Source organism: Theropithecus gelada, chromosome 10, assembly GCF_003255815.1.
Source record: "Theropithecus gelada isolate Dixy chromosome 10, Tgel_1.0, whole genome shotgun sequence".
Taxonomy (NCBI): Eukaryota; Metazoa; Chordata; class Mammalia; order Primates; family Cercopithecidae; genus Theropithecus; species Theropithecus gelada.
This window is the reverse complement of record NC_037678.1, coordinates 27,117,252-27,137,103: the sequence shown is the minus strand read 5'-3', so window position 1 is coordinate 27,137,103 and position 19,852 is coordinate 27,117,252. Positions and strand designations below refer to the sequence as shown.

The 19,852-nt window shown below is 47.0% G+C and overlaps 1 protein-coding gene across 5 annotated transcripts in view; it reads right to left on the bottom strand.

The window, feature by feature from the left end:
• CABIN1 (calcineurin binding protein 1) overlaps positions 1-19,852 on the bottom strand; it is a 165,230-nt gene that overhangs the window by 87,334 nt on the left and 58,044 nt on the right. For all 5 annotated transcript variants that reach the window (XM_025399210.1, XM_025399212.1, XM_025399214.1 and 2 more), the window contains 6 exons: positions 19,586-19,701; positions 11,950-12,111; positions 10,549-10,755; positions 10,183-10,328; positions 7,324-7,585; positions 3,457-3,717 (listed from right to left, as the gene is read on the bottom strand). In XM_025399210.1, coding sequence (XP_025254995.1) covers positions 3,457-3,717; positions 7,324-7,585; positions 10,183-10,328; positions 10,549-10,755; positions 11,950-12,111; positions 19,586-19,701 — 1,154 coding nt within the window. The remainder of the gene's footprint in view (positions 1-3,456; positions 3,718-7,323; positions 7,586-10,182; positions 10,329-10,548; positions 10,756-11,949; positions 12,112-19,585; positions 19,702-19,852) is intronic.

The following is a 19,852-nucleotide window of genomic DNA, read 5'->3' as shown; positions in this document are numbered from 1 at the left end:
AGTAACTCAGGCACATGGTAGTGAGATGAGAGTAATAACCACTCATTATGATAACCCTTCAGCTCCGTTCACTGGGGCACTGCCTCCCGCCACAGTGCTGCTGTTCTCTTTGTGCCCTTCAGTGGGTACCCATAGAAAGTGAGTCTCTACATCTGTCTCCCCACTGAACTCTGGACTCCCTGAAACAAGGACTAGGTTGGATTTCTGTTTATAGCCCAGGCCCTGGGCAGAGCCAGGCACCTACAGGGCTCGAAAACGTCTTCCCCATGGGTGTGGCGGGGGGATGGGTGGGCAGGCAGCTCATTGCATCCATTGGGCCCTGTGCTTTCCTCCATTTCCTCAAGTCCTTACCACATTCCTCAAGTTACAATGGGCGAAGAACTGCCCAAGGCCCCACAGCCAGGAATGCCCAGGGCCAGGTTAAACCCAGGTCTGCCCTGACCTTCTCACGCAGGAGTGGGTGTGAAGTAGACTCCCACTTGGAGGGCACAGTGGGTGGTATGAGGGCTGAGAACTGCTCACTGCAGGCCCTGGCTAAGCGGCCCCCCTCACCCAGGTGAGACACCTGCTGGCAGCACTCTTGAGGGGGCATCCCAGACAGAGGGGGCTCACATCCAGAGCCCCTCCACCTCTAGCCCACCTATGGAGCCCAGAGAAATTGGCCCAGCAACTCCATTTTTAGATGTAGGAAACCACTCGAGGCACCCATGCACAATCAGGTGGCCAAACTTGGGGGAGGGCAAAGCATTCAACTGGTAAAGTTCATCCAAGTGGCGGGTAAAGTATCTTGAATGAAGGCACAATAGCAGAAAAGAATTTTTGTCAGGAGAGGGTTAAAATCTTCAGAGAAATGTCATTTTTAACACAAGATATACACATATACCAGCTGACTCAAAGTTACATAGCTACAGTTGTTGCATGGAATAGGATGCCCCCCAAATTAACTATGTGTGCTTGCTCTCCTTGGAGTCAGCACCATATGCTGGGGGAGGGTGGGCCACACATCTAAGGCCTTGGTTCCTCATCTGGAAGCTGCTGGGACCCCCGGGGCTACCATCCTGCCTGCTCATCTGCTCTATCAGGCAGGAGCAGAGGCCAAACCCTGAAGAAAAAAACATGGAGGAAAAACAGAGTTGACATCATCTTCCTGAGGGCCACACACAGGTTCAGTGGCTTCCCAGAGGTGCCATGTAAGAATGCTGGGCTCAGTGGGCATCTGGCCCAGCGCCTCTCTGTTCCTGCAGGTGACTTAAGGCAAGTCACACCACTCCTCTGGGCCTTAGCCTTCTCACCCCCAAAGTGGAGTTCTTCCAAGGCATATGCCCTCAGGTGGACAGCATGAGCACTATGACAGGGAAGGACAGGTGACCCAGGGCTGCGAATGACAGCAGCCAGGCTGCTGCTGCTGAGATACCTTTCGACAGGAAGCTGTGTTTCCACACTTCTCCATGAGCCCAGTGAATATGGGCCCATCACCCAGACCATGAGTGCAGTGGTACGATCACGGATCACTACAGCCTCAACCTCCTGGGCTCAAGCAATCCTCCCACCTCGGCCTCCCAAGTTTCTGGGACTACAGGCGCATGCCACCAGGCCTGGTTAATCTTTTATTTTTTGTAGAGATGGGGGTCTCGTCATGTTGCCCACTAGTCTCTGAGATCCCCAGCTCTATATCTCAAACTCCTCCCAAAGTGCTGGGATTATAGGCGTGAGCCACCATGCCAGGCCCCCCAAAATTTTTTAAATCATACTTTTTTTTTTTTTTTTTTGAGACAGGGTCTCACTCTGTCACCTAGGTTGGAGTACAGTGGCACAATCTCGGTTCACTGCACCCTCCACCTCCCAGGCTCAAGTGATCATCCCATCTCAGCCTCCTGAGTAGTTGGGACTACAGGCCTCCACCACCACACGTGGCCAATTTTTAGAAGAGACAGGTTTCACCATATTGGTCAGGCTGATCTCAAACTCCTGACCTCAGATGATCCACCCACCTCAGCCTCCCAAAGTGCTGGGATTACAGGCGTGAGTCACCACACCTGGCCAAAATGAGACATTTTTGTTTGCTCATAAAATTAGCAAATATTAAAAAGAGAACCTCATCAATATGGCTGAGGGAAAGCAAACATTCTCATCGGTCAGTACAACCTTGGGGCAAGTAGCCATTGATGAGCAGAATGTTAAACAACATGGCAATTCTACCTTTGGACTTTAGTCCTTGGAAATACTCATGATGTGCTCCCTGCTACAAGTACAAGGACATGCACTACCTGCGCCTTGTCATAGCAAGAAGTGGAGAGGAAACCAAACCTATCAAGGGGCTGTGCAGATAAACAAATGCCCTGCTAAACTACAGGGCACTAGGGCAGCCAGGGAAGCTCACCACACCTTCCATTACATTTTGTCCAGCGAAAAGGCAAGCTGCAAAATCATAAGAAAATGTTACTACATATTTATATGTTAATAGGAAAAAATTTGGACATACGGGGACATAGCAAACTGTTAGGGATTATGGAGGGGCATACTGGAATCATTAGGGGCCTTCACATTCACACTGTACACTTTTGAGTTGTTTGAATCTCTTTAAAACACACACACACACACACACACACAAAAATACATGTTAATTTTATAATCAGGAAAAAAAATCATAAAGGCAGAAAAAAGCAAGCAACAGATTCTGTCCACACTCCAAGAGGCTTGCTGGACATGTGGGACTGGTAGAGACCGGGCACATAGCCTCAGAAAAGGCAAAGCCAAGATGCACAGGGCCTTCAGAAGCTTCAAGTCCTGGGCTGAACCAGATGGTAGACATCTAGATCTCTACCATGTCCTTGGTTTTCCTGCCTACAAAATTGACAATCATGGCTTCCCAGCCTGCCTCATAAGACTGCTATGAGCAACAGTGACAGCATTCATCAGAAACACTCTGGAAACCATGAGAGAAAATCCAGGCAGTAAAGAACTGCTCTTTTCTTGAACAACAATCAGAAGATCCCAAATTGGGAGTCAAGACAGCAGGCTGCTCACCCTAGCTCAGCCCCTGCCAACCTGGGTAGCCTGGGCACAGGCTGGGGCCTTGGATGTCTTGTTTGCACCCTGGAGGCAAGGGCGCCTGCTCTCCCTCCTGTCAGGCTACAGGGTGTGAATGTCCTGGGCCTGGGAGATGCTATGTGGCACTGACTGTCATCACCAAGGTCAGGTTCTTAATGAGGAAAGACAATTTTCTTCTGAGAGATAAGAACAAAATGATCACTCTCCCAGAAAGGATGATAAACACCCCTTGGGAAAAGAGAGGAAATGATGTTTTAATTCAATTGCACATGAAGCTGCTCAACACGGATAAGTTTGCAGCAGGTTGAAGGGCAGTCACTGGAACCTTGAGCCCCATGCCCAGGGAGATAGAGAAACCAGCCTGTCCCTGCCCTGCTTCCCCACCCTGGGCCAGCATGGTGTCACCTCCAGGGCCTCCATGGCCAGCTCAGGTGGGTTGTGGTAGTGGATCTTCTTGGGGTAGCGGGCAGCCTCCTCGTGCAGGTAGTGGCCAGCCTGCCTGTAGTGCAGCAGGTAAACGGTGGGTGGCTGCTGCTGCTTCTCAGCCACCTTGCCCAGCATGTAGTGGATGAGCCACTCCTCCTCGTCACCATCACCCTCGCAGCGGGCTGCTGATGTGAAACAGTGCTTGGCTGTCTCTAGCATGCTGTCGCGTCGGCTCTCCATCTATAAGAAGATCATGAGACTGGGCTGGCCTTATGCCTGAACCTGCCCATGGATCAGACTTTTTCCTGTACAAAGCTCTGCTGACCTATTTGCAAGTTTATACTCCTCTCAACAACCAAGACACAGAAATGCCCTCACCATTTCACAGCTGGTGGCACTGAAGTGTAGAAAGGCCTAAGGGTTTCTCAAAAGCACACACCAAGCAAGGCACAGAGCAGGACTTAAACTCAGGTCACCTCATGTCAACCAGGGTACTTTTTTCTGCTTCCCCCTGCAGCACCTAACGCAGATTCACCTAGCACCCTGCTCCACAGCACTGGAGAGGACATTTACTAATACTCAGCACCCAGCCCTACAGCACTGAAGAGGGCATGTATTTAGCACCCCGTTCCACTGCACAGGAGAGGGTGTATACCCCTGGGGTGCAACAGGACTTCCCACCATCTTCTCTGTGCTCTTTAAGACAGATGTGGAGTACTTGTAGAGGGGCAAATTCCTGAGCCCTACTTAAGACCCACTGACTGGGAGTCTGCATTTGCAGCAAGCACCTCCAGCCACGCTCTCACAGACTGAAGGAAGGAAACAGCTAACACAGAGGATCACCTTTTAAGAGGCATTCCAACTTGGAGAGCACTGCTCTCCAATCCTGGTCAGCTGCCAGGCAAACTCATGCCCCCTCATTCCAGAACTCTGGGCCGGAAGCTAGAGAGACGCCTGCCTGTGTGGGCCCACAGAGCTGCTCTGAGCAGCCCAGGTCTCTGATCCCTCCTCTCTGTGGTCCTGGATCAATGGCAGGGAAGCCAAAACCTCTTCTTGCCTGACCTCAGGGGCCAGTGAGAGGGGAAGAGGCTGCAGGCACTAGTCTCTGGCAAGGGCAGCTGCTGCGGCCTGCAGGAGGTGCCTCATGTTCTTACCCACCCAGGTTGAGCCTGCCCTTGGATGTCTGTCCAGTGGGTGCTTGTCTATGTGAAAACCTGTAGCAATGGCCCCAGGACTGAAATAAGGGAGCAATGTGCTACCCACTGCTCTGTTACACACTTCTCAGGGGAAAAAATTAAAATGACCGCACAGAAAGTGGGAGATCATCAATGGGTGAAATACGGTGGAAAGGATCCCAGTGCAGGGCCAGACACGGGACCAACCAAGCGACTCCATCACACCCTCTAAGATGGGCTTCTGTTCCTCCAAGATGGGCTTCTGTGGCAAATGGGTTGAAGGAAAAGGCGATGGCTAAAAGGATATCCTTCTACTTGAATTGCTTTGTAGCTGTGTGACCTGGACCAACTCACTAGCCCCTCTGCCCACCCTGTTCTGCCACTGGCACCTGTAACAGCTATCTGCCAAGAAAGAAAGGGTAGCTGTGAAGAGCCCCATCTGGGCTGGCATCTAGTACCATGCAGACCCTTGGGAAGAGGCGAAGCCCCCACCCCTTCCCCATACAGGGCACACTGCCAATGTCCCTGTCCTTGTGGTGTGGAGGTCACAGTACCTCAGACAGGAACAGGAGGGACAGTCACTGAGGGCCTGCTGTGTTTCAGAAGCTCTACTAGACACCATCTCACTACCTTGCCATCCTCATAGCAGAATAGGCACCTCATTCACCTTGCATATGGGGTGCTCAGGAAATGGCTGATGGCAGGTGTTCCCAATGAACTCTCACAATACTGCCTTAGAGAAGGAACCACAACAGGAATGTCAGGTTACTGCTTCTAGGTCACACAGCTAGAAAGCTCTGGCTCCAAAGCCTTTCCCCTTGCCTGAGAACTGACATCATGGGGAAAGTATTTGTTCTCCTACACCACCACCTCTGAGGAGTTTGTAAGCAAAAGCTGAAGCACATAGCAGCTCAAACAGCTACCAACATGTGTCCTGCAGCCCATCCTGCAGATACAATAAATCCAGATGGAAAAGTAGCAATCAGGGGACTGTGTCCCCGTGACACATTTCAGGGTTGGAAGCTGTCTCTCCAGAGGTGGAAAGAACCCAGGAGGCACAAGATAGCTCTGCAAGGCAGTTTTCACCCTCGGCAACTATGAAACACTTCCCCCTACCTTCCCTCCCTCCCTGTCGGGACATCTGCATTGCGGGTGGATTTCCATGTCTCTCCTGCCACCCTAACACGCCAGTAAGATGGCTTGGGAACCCAGTTTCAGGACCTGAGCTTCCTGGGCCAATGGCTTCCATAAGATCAACACTGAGTTCAGTCCCAAAGGCTATGAGCCTAAGCAGAGGAAAGAACAAAGCAAGGGGAAAAAGTGTGTGGAAACTTGAGGTCAGTCTCCTTACCCACTCCCTGACTTCCCTGCTCCCTTCCTGGGGAGACCACTACAAACAAAGTTCCACAAACAAGTGCCATTGGCAGAAAGGGAACGCTGACTTCTCACTCTATTTATTTCCCGGAAAACTCCCACTCTGCCAAATCTCATTTGCCATCATTGGCGGGAGATGAAGGAGAAAATCCAAGGACCATGATCATCTCAGCCCACTGAGTCCCAGCAGAGGATAATGCTGCTCCTGCTGTTACAGGGAAGGCCCCTTGGGGAGTCAGGCTCTGCATCCCAGGGCAGCAGCTTCAGTCCCCAGCCTGCCCAACTCTGGGGCCACCGCAACACAAACAGAATCCCACAAGGGACTTTTGTGCAAGACAGTTACAATAAAATAGGGTTACAGCACTTAAAAGGAATGTACTAGATGCACAGGAATTATCATGTGCATGTTTCACTCTGTCTCCCAGGCTGGAGTGCAGCGGCGTGATCTCAGCTCACTGTAATCTCTGCCTCCCAGGTTCACGCCATTCTCCTGCCTCAGCCTCCCGAGTAGCTGGGACTACAGGCGCCCGCCATCATGCCCGGCTAATTTTTTCTATTTTTTGAGTAGAGACGGGGTTTCACCATGTTAGCCAGGATCGTCTCTATCTCCTGACCTTGTGATCTGCCCGCCTCGGCCTCCCAAAGTGCTGGGATTACAGGCGTGAGCCACCGCACCTGGCCAAGAGTAATTTTTTTTAAGACGGCAACATTGAAGAGGAGGCGGTGCTGAGACTTCTTTCCCCTATCCTCTTCCAGGATGCAGTGCTACTGCACTACTGCTCCTGCTGCACTAGCCTAAACATGTCAGTATGGCTCCTTTACTTCCATCTCAAGGAGCCAACGGTACCCTACTGAACAGAGACCTAAGGGCCAGACTCGGCATCCTGCACTAGGGTAATCCCCTACCAAGAGAGACTTCAAAAATCCCAACCTAAGCTCAAGAATTTTACAAGGACCCAACAAGCTCCTTTGAGGGAACAGGGAAGAAATAGCTACCTCTGGTGGCCAACACTTCTCCCCTCTTTATCTCTCAACTACACTGTAACCAATGGCTGACCAGCTGGGTCTAATAGCCTGTCCCTAAATTTGTCTACACTAGACTGGGTGTCCAAAGACCAGGGACCAAGTTGTCACTGACCATGGTATGGCTTGAGCTTCATGAGGAGATTCATCAGTGAGCTCCTAGCATGGAAGTGTGGACAAGAATAAAGTACGAATGAGACAGAGCTTCGTTGACCTGAGGGCACTCTGTCTGGACAAAAGAATGGCAGGCCCATCTGCAGCACCCACTCCTCACCTGCTGCACGACCTCAGGGGGCAGCTCGCCTCTCCACTGCTTCAGCTGACGTGAGGCAAACGAGTGCAAGGCATAGGACATGGTGCCATACTCAATCCACAGGGACAAGTTGGAGCTGTCAATCTCCAGGGCCCGACGGAAGCAGTTCAAGACAGGCGTGGCATGCTTCCAAATGGGCCCATCACTCTTCAGCTCATTGGAGTTCAGCTTGTCCTGAATGCGGCTGGCCCGGGCCAGAGCCATGCCTGCCCAGGAATCAAACCTGTGGTGGTAACAAAAGCACCAGCTAAAAACACTACTACATGAAAAGCATGGAAGATAATGATAGGCTAGTGGACAGGCAAATGGACACCATGGAAACTATCTTCCCACACCAGGGCTCAGAGCCCAACTCTGATACTCACTAATGCCATGACCATGACCTAGACCAGCCATGTCTCTGAGCCTTCATTCCTAACCTGTGACACAGGGCTAAGAAGACCTACCTCAAGAGCTGTGGGCATTATGAGACAAAACGTATTTTAATCACTCAGCACCTCATAGGCATGCAGTAGCTACTCTAATGGATGAGCTCCTGGACTCTGTTCCCCTGCTTTGCGGGGTTGCCTACAGAACAGCTCTGGTGGAGAGAAAAAGGAGTAGTCTACAAGACAAGTCAGCAGCGGTCCAGCCAAAGCACCAGGAAGACCCTCAGCCAGGTGTGACCTTACCTACTTCTGTGCGGGCAGAGCCTGCCATCAGCACATTTGCCAACCAGAAGCATGGGCAGCAGAGACCTCAGGACCCCAGCAACCCAGCTTCTACCCCATTCTGTCTCTGGGACCCTGAGCAGACCCTGCCCTTTCCAGCTCAGTTCTCAGCAGTAAAATGAAAAGTGAGGGACCACCTGAGACCCTACGATTCTGAGACCACCTGAAAGAAACTGATAGTGAGAACACAGAAACCTGTCTGAGAGGAGGAATGGCCACAGAGACACCAAGACTAAGATGATCTCTGGGCACTTGATAGTCTGGGATTTGCTGAATGCTAGTACAAAGAACAGAAATGGCAGCAATCAAACGGACAGATGCCACCCTCCCACATGCCAATCGTCCTTAATGCACTGCTAGCACAGAAGACCAGATTAAGCACCAAGTCTCGCCTGGTACCTGCCAATTAAGGCCAGAATGAAGGTGGCCAAGGCCTGGAGCCCAGGATCAAGCCATCAAGGGCTTTCCTGGCACTGGGGCCAATCCCACAGGAGACCCCGCCTCTGTGGCAGGGTTGCCTAATGGGCCAGGCTGATGGGTTGATACCCTCTAAACAGGGAGGTATGAAGGTTGGAAGGACGCCCAGCTAAGCTGCCATGAGCCTTCATTCTGTTGAATACAGGGCTGTCAGGTGAGAGGTGCCATGCAAAGACAGGTGGGTTTTATCACCCTCACTTTTCAGATGTGGAAGAAGGGGAACAGAGGAGGAAACCCTTACTGTGGCGCAGTGAGCACTCAGCCAGACTGAGCACAGATAGGGCTGCTCTCTCTCACTGGTTCCCAGTCACCCTGAGAGGACAGCCAGGGCTCTGCCACTGGCTCCCTGCCTGGAAGAAACCACAGGCTAAGCAAAAGAAGTTCTGTGAGAACCTTTCACACAAGCTACACAAGTCTTGCAAAATGGCTTCTCCACTCACACCCAGTCCCTTCTCTCCTTGGCCAGATGGATTCTGACAAGGTGGAATTCTCTGGTTTGCCCTGAGTTAGGGTGGTTCTGTGCTCACCATGGCTCAAGGGCAGCTATCACAGCCTGGCCTCTGAGTCCTTCCAGAAAGTGTGCCTACAGATGCTACTCTGTACCTTTAGACACAGGTCAGCCACAGTGGGTAGCCTCCTTTTGACCTTCACCCAAGGCTTACCTCCTAGGTATGATAAAATATTCCCTCTTAATCAAGTGCATCAGACTTCACGAATGTAGAAGGCTCCTTGGGAGGCTCCAGGCAATCACTACATTTTTTTTTTTTTTTTTTTTTGAGAATGAGTGTCACTCTGTCACCAGGCTGGAGTGCAGTGGCACAATCTCGGCTCACTGCAATCTCCGCCTCCCGGGTTCAAGCAATTCTCATGCCTCAGCCTCCCAAGTAGCTGGGGCTACAGGCGCCCGCCACCACGCCCAGCTAATTTTTGTGTTTTTAGTAGAGACGGGGTTTCACCGTGTTGGCCAGGATGGTCTCCATCTCTTGACCTCATGATCCGCCTACCTCGGCCTCCCAAAGTGCTGGGATTACAGGCATGAGCCACCACACCCAGCCGTAATCACTACGTTTTAAGAGAAAGCCAAACAGGGCTCCACAGGAAGAGAGCATGAGCTTCATGTGCAATGAGCTCTCCTACATGCACCATCATGATAATCGCTACCGCTAACAGTGCACTGCATCAGAGCAAAAAAGAGAACTCTGGCTTGAGTTTTTCTATTACTTGTCCCCAAGAAGACAACCATAGTTAAGAAGCCTGCAGTGGAAGCAGCAAGAGTACACATCCTGGGGCTGTGAAAGTAGGCAGCACAAAACCAACAAGATGGAGCCAGGCTGCACCTCCTTGCCCTGCACACCAGGGTCCAGATGGACACCTTGTACCTTCTCTAATAACCCTTTACCAATAACCCTCCCAGAGGACTTTGGAAAAGAGGCCTTGTCCTCTGCTCTTCTTTTCATGGAAAACCTGCCTTTCCTAACAACGGCAAAGTGCTAAACCACCCTCTCCTTCCTTTTTCCCTGGTCTCTTTGCAATGGGCCGGGAAACCCCAAAGTGGCCCACTGAAGAGCTTGCTGAGCTGGAGTCACCCCAGTCATCCCTGCAGCCAGCCTAACCTCATACTCTGGTCACTGACCTATTGGGGCAGATGCAGATGTCATGCATGTAGAACTTGATGGCCTTGGACTGCTCCTTGTTTTTGAAATGATAATCAGCCAAGAGGTAGTAAAGCTCGTTCACCACTGGAGGGGAGGGGTCAGCCCCCTCCGGGAGGCAGGGTACCTGGCAGGTGAGAGGAAAAGTATGAGGGGAGGTGAAGTCAAGGACTCAGATGTGACCAGTAAACCCAGGACTGTTTAGTCACAGGACAGACTCTCCAGCTTCCCCTGCCCCTCCGTCTGGTACAGAGCAGAAAAAGAAGCAAAGGAGTATATACAGCAGTGGCAGAGGGGAAGAGTGTGACCCAGCCCGGTCCCCCACCTCCTCAAGGTTGTGGGCCCACCTCAGTTGAAGTTCCCTCAATGTAGGCAGAGACTTTGTCCAGGCTAAGTGCTGGCCTCTCCGTGCGAGGCACAATGGTGGCAATTCTCTTCAGCAGGTTGGCCAAGTCAGCAGACACAGTGCTGGTCTTGTAGCTGTCAAATTCAGGAAGGGTCTTGGGCTTAAAATACTCAAACATAAACAGGGCATCCTCCCATATAAGATCCACCTTGAAAAAAAGACAGAAGGCAGCTTCATAACACAATCAGGGTAAATGAAAAGGGAAAAACACATTCCTCCATAGAAACACATTTTGTCCAATGTAAATGAGGTTATGGCGTAATGGAGAGCCTAAAACAAATCCCCATTATACTTAAAAAAAAAAAAAAAAAATCTGCACTACAAAAATTAGCTGGGTGCGGTGGCAGACACCTGTAATCCCAGCTACTCAGGAGGTTGAGGCAGGAGAATCTCTTGAACCTGGGCAGCAGAGGTTGCAGTGAGCCGAGATCGTGCCACTGCACTCCAGCCTGGGCAACAGAGTGAGACTCCGTCTCAAAAAAAAAAAAAAAAAAATCCGCATGCCCACTATAATCCCCAAATCCAAGTGTCTGAAAAGCATAAGGCTGGTCTGCAGAAAGACAGACATTGGAAACTACAAGCTGCGCTCTATAAGCCCACGTGGCTGAGCCAGAGGGTGGGTTCCATCATGTGGGGGGACCTTTGGCCAGCGACAGACCCTCTCCACTTGGTAGACAAATTATTGAAGGAGGGCTGACTCCAGGGAGGGTGGCCCTAGGTTTGGGGTCCACAGCCGGGGCTCTGTCCTAAGGAGCTTACATTTTAGTGGACGGAATCCCTAAGATCAGACATAACTGACAGTACTGAGGAGCCATTAGATAATATACTCAATAGCACTCTACAAAACAAAACAACACAAAAATGGAAAACCTCTAAGGAATTATTCATATCCAAAATGGAAATAAACTATCGACAATTGCCATGCTACATTTTTTGGTTTTAGGGTAGTTTTGTTTGCTGTTTGTTTTTAGAGATGGGGCCTTGCTCTGCCACCCAGGGCTATTCACAGGTGCAATCACAGTGCACTCCAGCCTTGAAATTCTGGCCTCAAGCAATCCTCCTACCCTCACCCTCTAGACCAGCTGGAACTAAAGGTATGCACCACCATACCTGGCTCTACATATTAGTCAACATTAGTTGAATGTTAGTCAACATTTATGAAAATAAGTTTTTGCAAGAAAAACCCTTGTCCTTTGATAGACTCCATCAGACCGTCTTCTCTCCTCCTTCTGATGCAACTCCAAGCAGGACTGCCAAGATGACTGTTGACAAATATGACATCCTTCAAGAGAGCTTACACCTCCTGCTTCCCTCTTCCTTGGGCCTACTGCAGCACCCTCACCTGCTGGACTGAGTGTTCCTCCAGGTACCTGGCCTTACTCTTCTTGCTGGGGAAGCTGTACAGGCAGTAGAAGCACTGCTCCAAGGCTGTCTCCAGCTCCTCCTTGTAAGGGTGCGTGTCTTCAGAGGTGGATGCAGCCAGTTCCTTCTGGAGTACTCGTACCTGTGGTGGGCAGAAGAGATGCCTGAGGTGAGGGCCTGTAGCCATTGCCTCCCTTTTACAGCAGGGCCCCAGACAGACCACCACTCTATCAACTCTTTTAACCTGAGGTGGCTATGTCTGTTGGGCTCCTGCATGACTTGATTCCAAAAATACCTGTTTCCCGGAAAAGTCTTGTTATCCTAATAGGAGCTATTCTGGTCCCACCTCTGGGCCCAGCAGGAGCCTCCTGATGGGTTTACCAAGCTGCCTTTCTCCTAGCATACCTAGCCAGTTTCTACCAGCTACCAGAAGAAGATATTATTTGCCTCCTGGGAACTTCACTCATTTATTTAGTCATTCATTTCTTCAATGAATAATTACTGAATACTTTCTTACAATAGACATAGTATGACACAGTCCTTGCTTTTTAGAAGTTCAGATTCCAATGGAGAGAATAAAGTTAGATAAATGTTTATAAAAAATAATTATAACATGAGACGATAAATCCCACTAGGGCTAAAAGAATCTCCCTCAGACAAAACATAAATGAGGATCAGAGAGGATGTGAACAACATAGTAAACAAGTTACATCTATGAATATGAGAGCCGACAGCTATTGTTATGCCCAACTATTAGCAAATACACATTATTTTCAAGCATCCATGAGATTTTTGCCAAAACTGGATGAAAAGCAAGTCTAAACAAAGACCAAAAACTGGATATAATACATACTATATCCTCAGCTGAACACAATCCAATAAAATTAGAAATCAATTACATAAAAATAGCAAACACCAAATATCAGAACATATGGGAGGCAGATAAAGATGTGTTTGGGAAAACTTATAGTCTTCAATACGTGTATTAGAAAAGTGAATACTGGCTGGGTGCAGCAGTTCATGCCTGTAATTCTAGCACTTTGGGAGGCTGAGGTGGGAGGATTGCTTGAGCCCAGGAGACTGAGACCAGCCTGGGCAACAAAGTGAGACCCTATCTCTACAAAAAATTTAAAAATTAGCCAGGCGTGGTGGTGCACACCTGTAGTCCCAGCTACGTGTGAGGCTAAGGCAGGAAGACTGCTTGAACCCAGGAGGTCCAGGCTGCAGTGAGCTGTGATTGCACCACTGCACTCTTAGCATGGGCAACAGAGCAAGACCCTGTCTCAAAAAAAAAAAAAAAAAAAAAGAGAGAGAGAGAATAAAATCAAGGAAGACCTCTGAGAAGAAAACGAATTTTCTTTTTTTTTTTTTTGAGATGGAGTCTCACTCTGTCACCCAGCCTGGAGTGCAGTGGCACGATCTCGGCTCACTGCAACCTCTGCCTCCCGGGTTCAAGCAATTCTCCTGTCTCAGCCTCCCAAGTAGCTGGGACTACAGGTGCCTGCCACCATGCCCAGCTAATTTTTTTATTTTTAGTAGAGATAGGGTTTCACCTTGTTGGTCAGGCTGGTCTCAAACTCCTGATCTCAGATGACCCACTTGCCTCAGCCTCCCAAAGTGCTGGGATTACAGGCGTGAGCCACTGCGCCTGGCCCTAAATTTTTAAAAATAAAAATAATAGAAAAAAGATAAAAAAGAGTGAATACTAAAATAAGCATTCGATTCAGTAAGTTAGAAACGATACAGAGTAAATTCAAAGAAAGTAAAAAGAAATATTAAAGTGGTAATGAACTAGAAAGCAAAGAAACAATGGATCAATAAACCAATAGTTGGTAATTTGAAAAGACTAATTTATACAAACCTCATGAAAGACTGGTTTTTAAAAGGTGGGGGGAGAAAGCACAAACTATTTTAGCAATGAAAAAGGGGCATAACTAGAGGTACAACAGAACTTTTTAAAGCATAAGCAAAAACCAAGAACAGCCTTATGCTCTAAGTGGAAACTGTTACAACAATATAATTGACTTGAGAAGAGAAAATCTAAATGGACCTATAATCACCAAAGAAAGAGTAGTTTAGAATTTATAAAAGAGAGACAGAGTTCTAGATCACAGGTGGCAAACCACCCCATGGGCCAAATCCTGCCCTTATCTGTTTTGTAGGCCTCGGAGTTAAGAACGATGTCTGCATTTTTAAATGACTGATTAAAAAAAAATTAACAAAAAAAAACTTAACACATGAAGATTATATGAAATTCAAATTTTAGCATCCACAAGTTTTGTTGGAAGAAAGCTGCAGCCACTGATTTATGTAATATCTACGACTGCTTTTCTGAGGCAACGGAAGCCCTGAGTAGTTGCAACAGAGACCCTAGAACCTACAAAACCTCAAAGATGTACTATTTGTCCCTTTACAGAAAAAGCTTTGGTGACCCCTGGCAAAGGGTATAAGGGGGGAAAAAAAGAAAAAAAACTATAAGGATTGAAAAGGAAGGAAAAAATAGTTATTCATGGATGATATGACTGTTTACATAGAAAATTCAAGTCTACCACCCACTAAAATTAACAGAAGTAATAAACAAAGGAACTGTGCATAAGAAAAAATTATTAAAAAAACTAATGCTCCTGCATGCCCACAAAAATCAAAGAGAAAAACTGACATTTAAATATCTATTTATAACAGTAACAAAAACAACTGAAACCTAAGCAATAATCTAACAAAATATATACAATTTTACAGCTATACTTTGAAAAAATGAGAGTGAAAGAAAAAAAGTATTATGGAGAAAATTATTAAGCTGAATTAAGGGACATGAAAGCATAAGACCTAAATAAACAGAGAGATATACCACATTTACGACTGGAAAGACTCAACCATACAAAAATGACAATTCTTTTGCAAATTAATTTGTGAGGTCAATGTCATTCCAATCAAAATTCCAGTGGCGGGTTTGTGTTAGGGGGTTGGATATCACAAAACATTACAGACTGATCTTACAATGCTACAGAAGAGGAAAAGGCCAAGAATAGTCAAGAGACTAAGAGGTACGTGAGTAGGTTAACCCCACCAGGTATCAAAATCTCTCAAAGACAATTCAGTATTGTCTTTGAGACAATTCAGTATTGTCAGGAACAGACAAGACTCCTATGCCAATAAAAAGAACAGAGCCAACATGAAAGAAGGTGACTTACAAGTCAGCACAGAGAACAGACTCTTCAAAAAATGGTACAAACCAACTGGCCATGCGTATGGAATGTAAAATTGGATTCCTACCTTATCTTTTAACAAAAATAAAATTTAGATGGAATACAGACACATGAAAAACAAGAGCAAACTAGTAGATTACTGTAGAGGAGATCTTTATATAATTTTGTGAGAGGGAAGTAAAAGTACCCCCACCCTTCAAAAAATCACAAACCTCAAAGGAGAAGACTAACAAGTTTGACATTCAAATTTTAAAATTCTGTAAAACAAATACCATACACATAGTTAAAAGATACCCCACACAAAGGTGCACAGAAATAGAAATAGAACTAAGCACACAGACATAATATGTGCATGTAAAACTGGTGAAAATTATATATCAGACGAAAGACTGGAATTCAGAGTACCTTAAGAAAAAAACTGCAAATCAACAGGAAAAAGAAAAACAAACCACTAGAAAGATGGGCAAATTATGTGAACAGGCAATTTACATAAGAGGAAACCCAAGGGGTAAACAGGCACAGAAAGATATTCAATCTCATTAGTAATTATAAATTATTAAAAGCAACATTTAAAGAACAATGAAATACCATTTCATGCCTTTCAGATGGGCATCAACATTTAAGTCTACTGTACCTAGGGCTGACACAGCCGTGCAGGAATTCCCACACTGCTATCAAAAGTATAAAACTGTTCAATAATTTTGGAGAATAATCTGAAAATAAAATTTTTAAAGTTAGCAATGTGCATACTCTGTGATCTAGTAGTTCCTTTTACAGGAATCTACACAAGAGAAACTCTCACATGTATACATAAAACAACCTCTTGGTGGACGTTAACCATAATATCATTTATAACTCCCAAAATGCATAAATAACCTTAATGCCATCATTAGGAAAGTTTATTTTTTAAAAATATAATAACAAATACTTACAGATGAAGTGATATAAATGTCTAGGATTTGCTTCAGAATAATGTGGGATGACTGGGAAGGTAGGTGGGGGAGTGGACGTGCATTATGAATAATAATGACTAACCAGTGCTCAGTATATGCAAGTGCACTATACTTTCTATTTTAACAATGTTGGGAATTTTCCATACTAAAAAGTTTAAAAGCATGATATACTCACACCATAAAACCCTATAAAGCAATTAAAATGAATAAACTAGATGTACTTGTATTGATGTAACTGTATCTCAGTACACTAAAATAAATAAAAGCAAGCTGCAAGAGGTTACATACTATATGATATTTAAAATGTAAAATTTTAAAACTCATGTAACTATATACTATTTACTGACATACAGATATATAATTAGGTATAAAAAAACATGGACAAAAAGATACACACCAGCTTCAAGAGAGTGAGGGAGATAGGGTAATGAAGAGCACGTTTTCTTGTTAACTCTTATTTTTATCAGAAGACAAATCTGTGGCAAATATAGCAGATTGTCAACACATATAAAACCTGGGTGTGTGGCTGGGCACGGTGGCTCAAGCCTGTAATCCCAGCACTTCGGGAGATCGAGATGGGCAGATCACGAGGTCAGGAGATCGAAACCATCCTGGCTAACACGATGAAACTCCGTCTCTACTAAAAAATACAAAAAATGAGATGGGCGTGGTGGCAGGCGCCTGTAGTCCCAGCTACTCAGGAGGCTGAGGCAGGAGAATGGCGTGAACCCGGAAGGCAGAGCTTGCAGTGAGCAGAGATCATGCCACTGCACTCCAGCCTGGGCAACAGAGCGAGACTCCGTCTCAATAAAAAAATAGTAATAATAATACAAAAAACTAGCCGGGTGAGGTGGCGGGCGCCTGTAGTCCCAGCTACTCGTGAGACTGAGGCAAGAGAATGGCGTAAACCCGGGAGGCGGAGCTTGCAGTGAGCTGAGATCTGGCCACTGCACTACAGCCTGGGCGACAGAGCGAGACTCTGTCTCAAAAAAAAAAAAAAAAAAAAAATCTGGGTGTGGTACACGGAGGAGGGTGGGCACACAATGTAAGAGGGAATATCCAGGTGTTAATAAAGGCTCTATAGCACACGGGTCATTTGAGCTGTGTGGAGATGAACAGATAAGAATCCATCAACCCAAGTAGAATATATGAAAAAAGAAAAGAAGAGATCCAAGAGGATTTCTCTCGGAGAACATATCCATTCTATCTAAGAAGAGAAAACAATCCACACAAAAGGTCTCCCTGATGTTGGCCTCAAATCACTCTCACAATGCAATCCTTTTACCTGCAGACCATGAGCCTGGGGCAAGAAGAGGTAGTAATGAAGTAAGTATTTGACCTTCATAACCCCCATGGCACCCAGATCACGAGTGCTCAGCAAGCATCTCTGGAGAAATGAATGAATGTCTTTATGTTTGTTCATTCACTCATTCAAGAAATATCAACTGGGCAGCAGTCTGTCAGGCATTGCTCAGGCCCCAGGGATGCTTCAAACAGCAAGATTGAAAAGGTCCCTGGTCCCAGGGATGCTATCTGCTGGGGGAGGGGCACATGACAGAAACAAATGGTGAGGGTCCCCAGCAGTAGACATGACAGCATGTGGCAAGAGAGAAAAGTCTCTTTGAAAAGGCAGGAAGGAAACAACAAACCACTCATGCAGAAGCTGAGGAAGAGTATGGCAGGCAGAAGGCACACGGTGGTCAGGAAAGCTGCTGCAAAGGTTGGAGATATCTAAAGGCTGGGCCTTGGGCAGGAAAATCAGGAACTATAAAATGAAACACAACAGTGCTCAACTCACTTCTACTCCCTCAAATTCACCAGCAGGTATCAGCAGCTAGAATTCATGCTCCACTAGAAAAGATATAGATTAAGAAAAACGAAATAGGACCATCTTATTGCCCCTTCAGCCCACCCCTTCACTCTTAGCACCACTCCCACCCAAGCTAGCCTAAGGTATTAACTCATTCTTCCCAATCAGCATAAGGAGGATGGTCTTGTGGAGGTGACCTTATGGAAGCTGAGACCGTCCCTGCACTCTCTGGTTGGCAGAGGGAAGGCAGAAAAAGGGAGTGGCTGAGTCCTGGCAGCATTACAGACTCATCCTGGAAAAATTCTTCCAAAAATAGTCTTGGAGGGTAGAGCTGACCCAGGGTGAGCATCTCAAAGACCCTCAGAGCTCACAGAGTAGGGGAGACATTCAGGTATCTGGAGCTGGGGCTGGAAATTGCCTCAGACACTAACCAGCAACAGGGACCTGGGCCAGATGGGCCTCCTGGACGAATCACATCCTCAGCCTAAGTGTTTTGCAAACTGTCAAGCTCTATACATACATGAGCTCTATACCTATGCATACTCTACTTTAACCCATATTTATTAAGCACCTACTATGTGCCAGTTGCTGTACTAAGTACTTGGATCCAACAGTGAACAAAACTAGCAAAACCCCCTACTCTCTCTGAAGTTACTTTCAGTGGAGCAGACATACAACACATACAATGAGTGTATCACACAGCATGCTGGAGGATAAGTGCTGGGGGGAAAGCACAGGAAGATGGTGAGGACTGGGAGGGAGGGTGCAGTTGTGAAAGAGCAGGTACTGTTCCCTGAAGAGAAGGTGTAGAGCAGGTGATGGCAAACTCTTTCTTAAAGGGCCAGATACTAAGTATTTTAGGCTTTGCTGGCCATACAGTTCCATCACAGCTACTGGACTCTGCCACTCTACTGCAAAAGCAGCCACAGTTAATATGTAAATGAATGGGCATGGTTATATTCCAATAGAACTTCATGAATAAATATTATAGGCTGGGTTTGACGTCCCTGTCTTGGTATATGAAGAACACCAGGTGCTCTGTAACTGGTCTGCATGCTGCTTGGCCTCCTACTCAACAGTGAGATTGGAGACAGGGTTCATGCTGCTTATCCCTAGTAAACCCAGGGAACTACTTCCAGTCAATCACAACTGACAAGTGCAAGGAAGTGTATGTGCTCTCACTAATCATTTACTAACTGAATGGATGTAATAATAGCTATTGAATGAGCAACTACTACTTGGCATTGTGAGTCATGCTTAGCAAACAGGACTCAATAGAAGGCGGTGGTGGTGCATGTGGTTATTTACTCCTGAAATTACAACTACAAGGCCTAGCCCCGTGCCTGACTAGGAAGAAACTCAATAAGGACTACTGGATCTAAATCAACCTGCTATTCAAGAGTTCCAGAGCTTCCTGAGGATCAGGTGCACAAGGGAACTTTCTGGCAAGAAAGTCTTATCAGACTTTCTGACAAGCTTCAGTAACTACACTAAGTAATGCTGTTAAGTCAAAGATGCACAGTGGGCCCACTGAGGGAAGGCCGAGCAAGCTCGGCGTGCCAACATGAATCTGTCCCCTTCCCATTCCACCTCCCACCACAGCCCTGCCCTGCACTGGCAGTCTGCAGCCCAGGGGGAAGCACTTACATAGAATCGCAGCAGAGCCCCATCTGAATTGCAGCACCAGGACCTCCTGCCCAAATACTCGTGGGCTGTGTTCAGCAGCATGAGAGAGGATGGGAGCATGGGCGTCTCCGACATCCCTAGGGAAAGCCCAGGCCAACAGACACAGAGTTAGTGTGGGAACCTGCGTGCCTGCAGGGGCTGCGAGGCTCAGTCTCTTCTTTTCGGGCTTTGCTGTCTTTATCAACATGACCATAGATTTTTCTTTTCCTTTTTTTTTTTTTTTTTGCC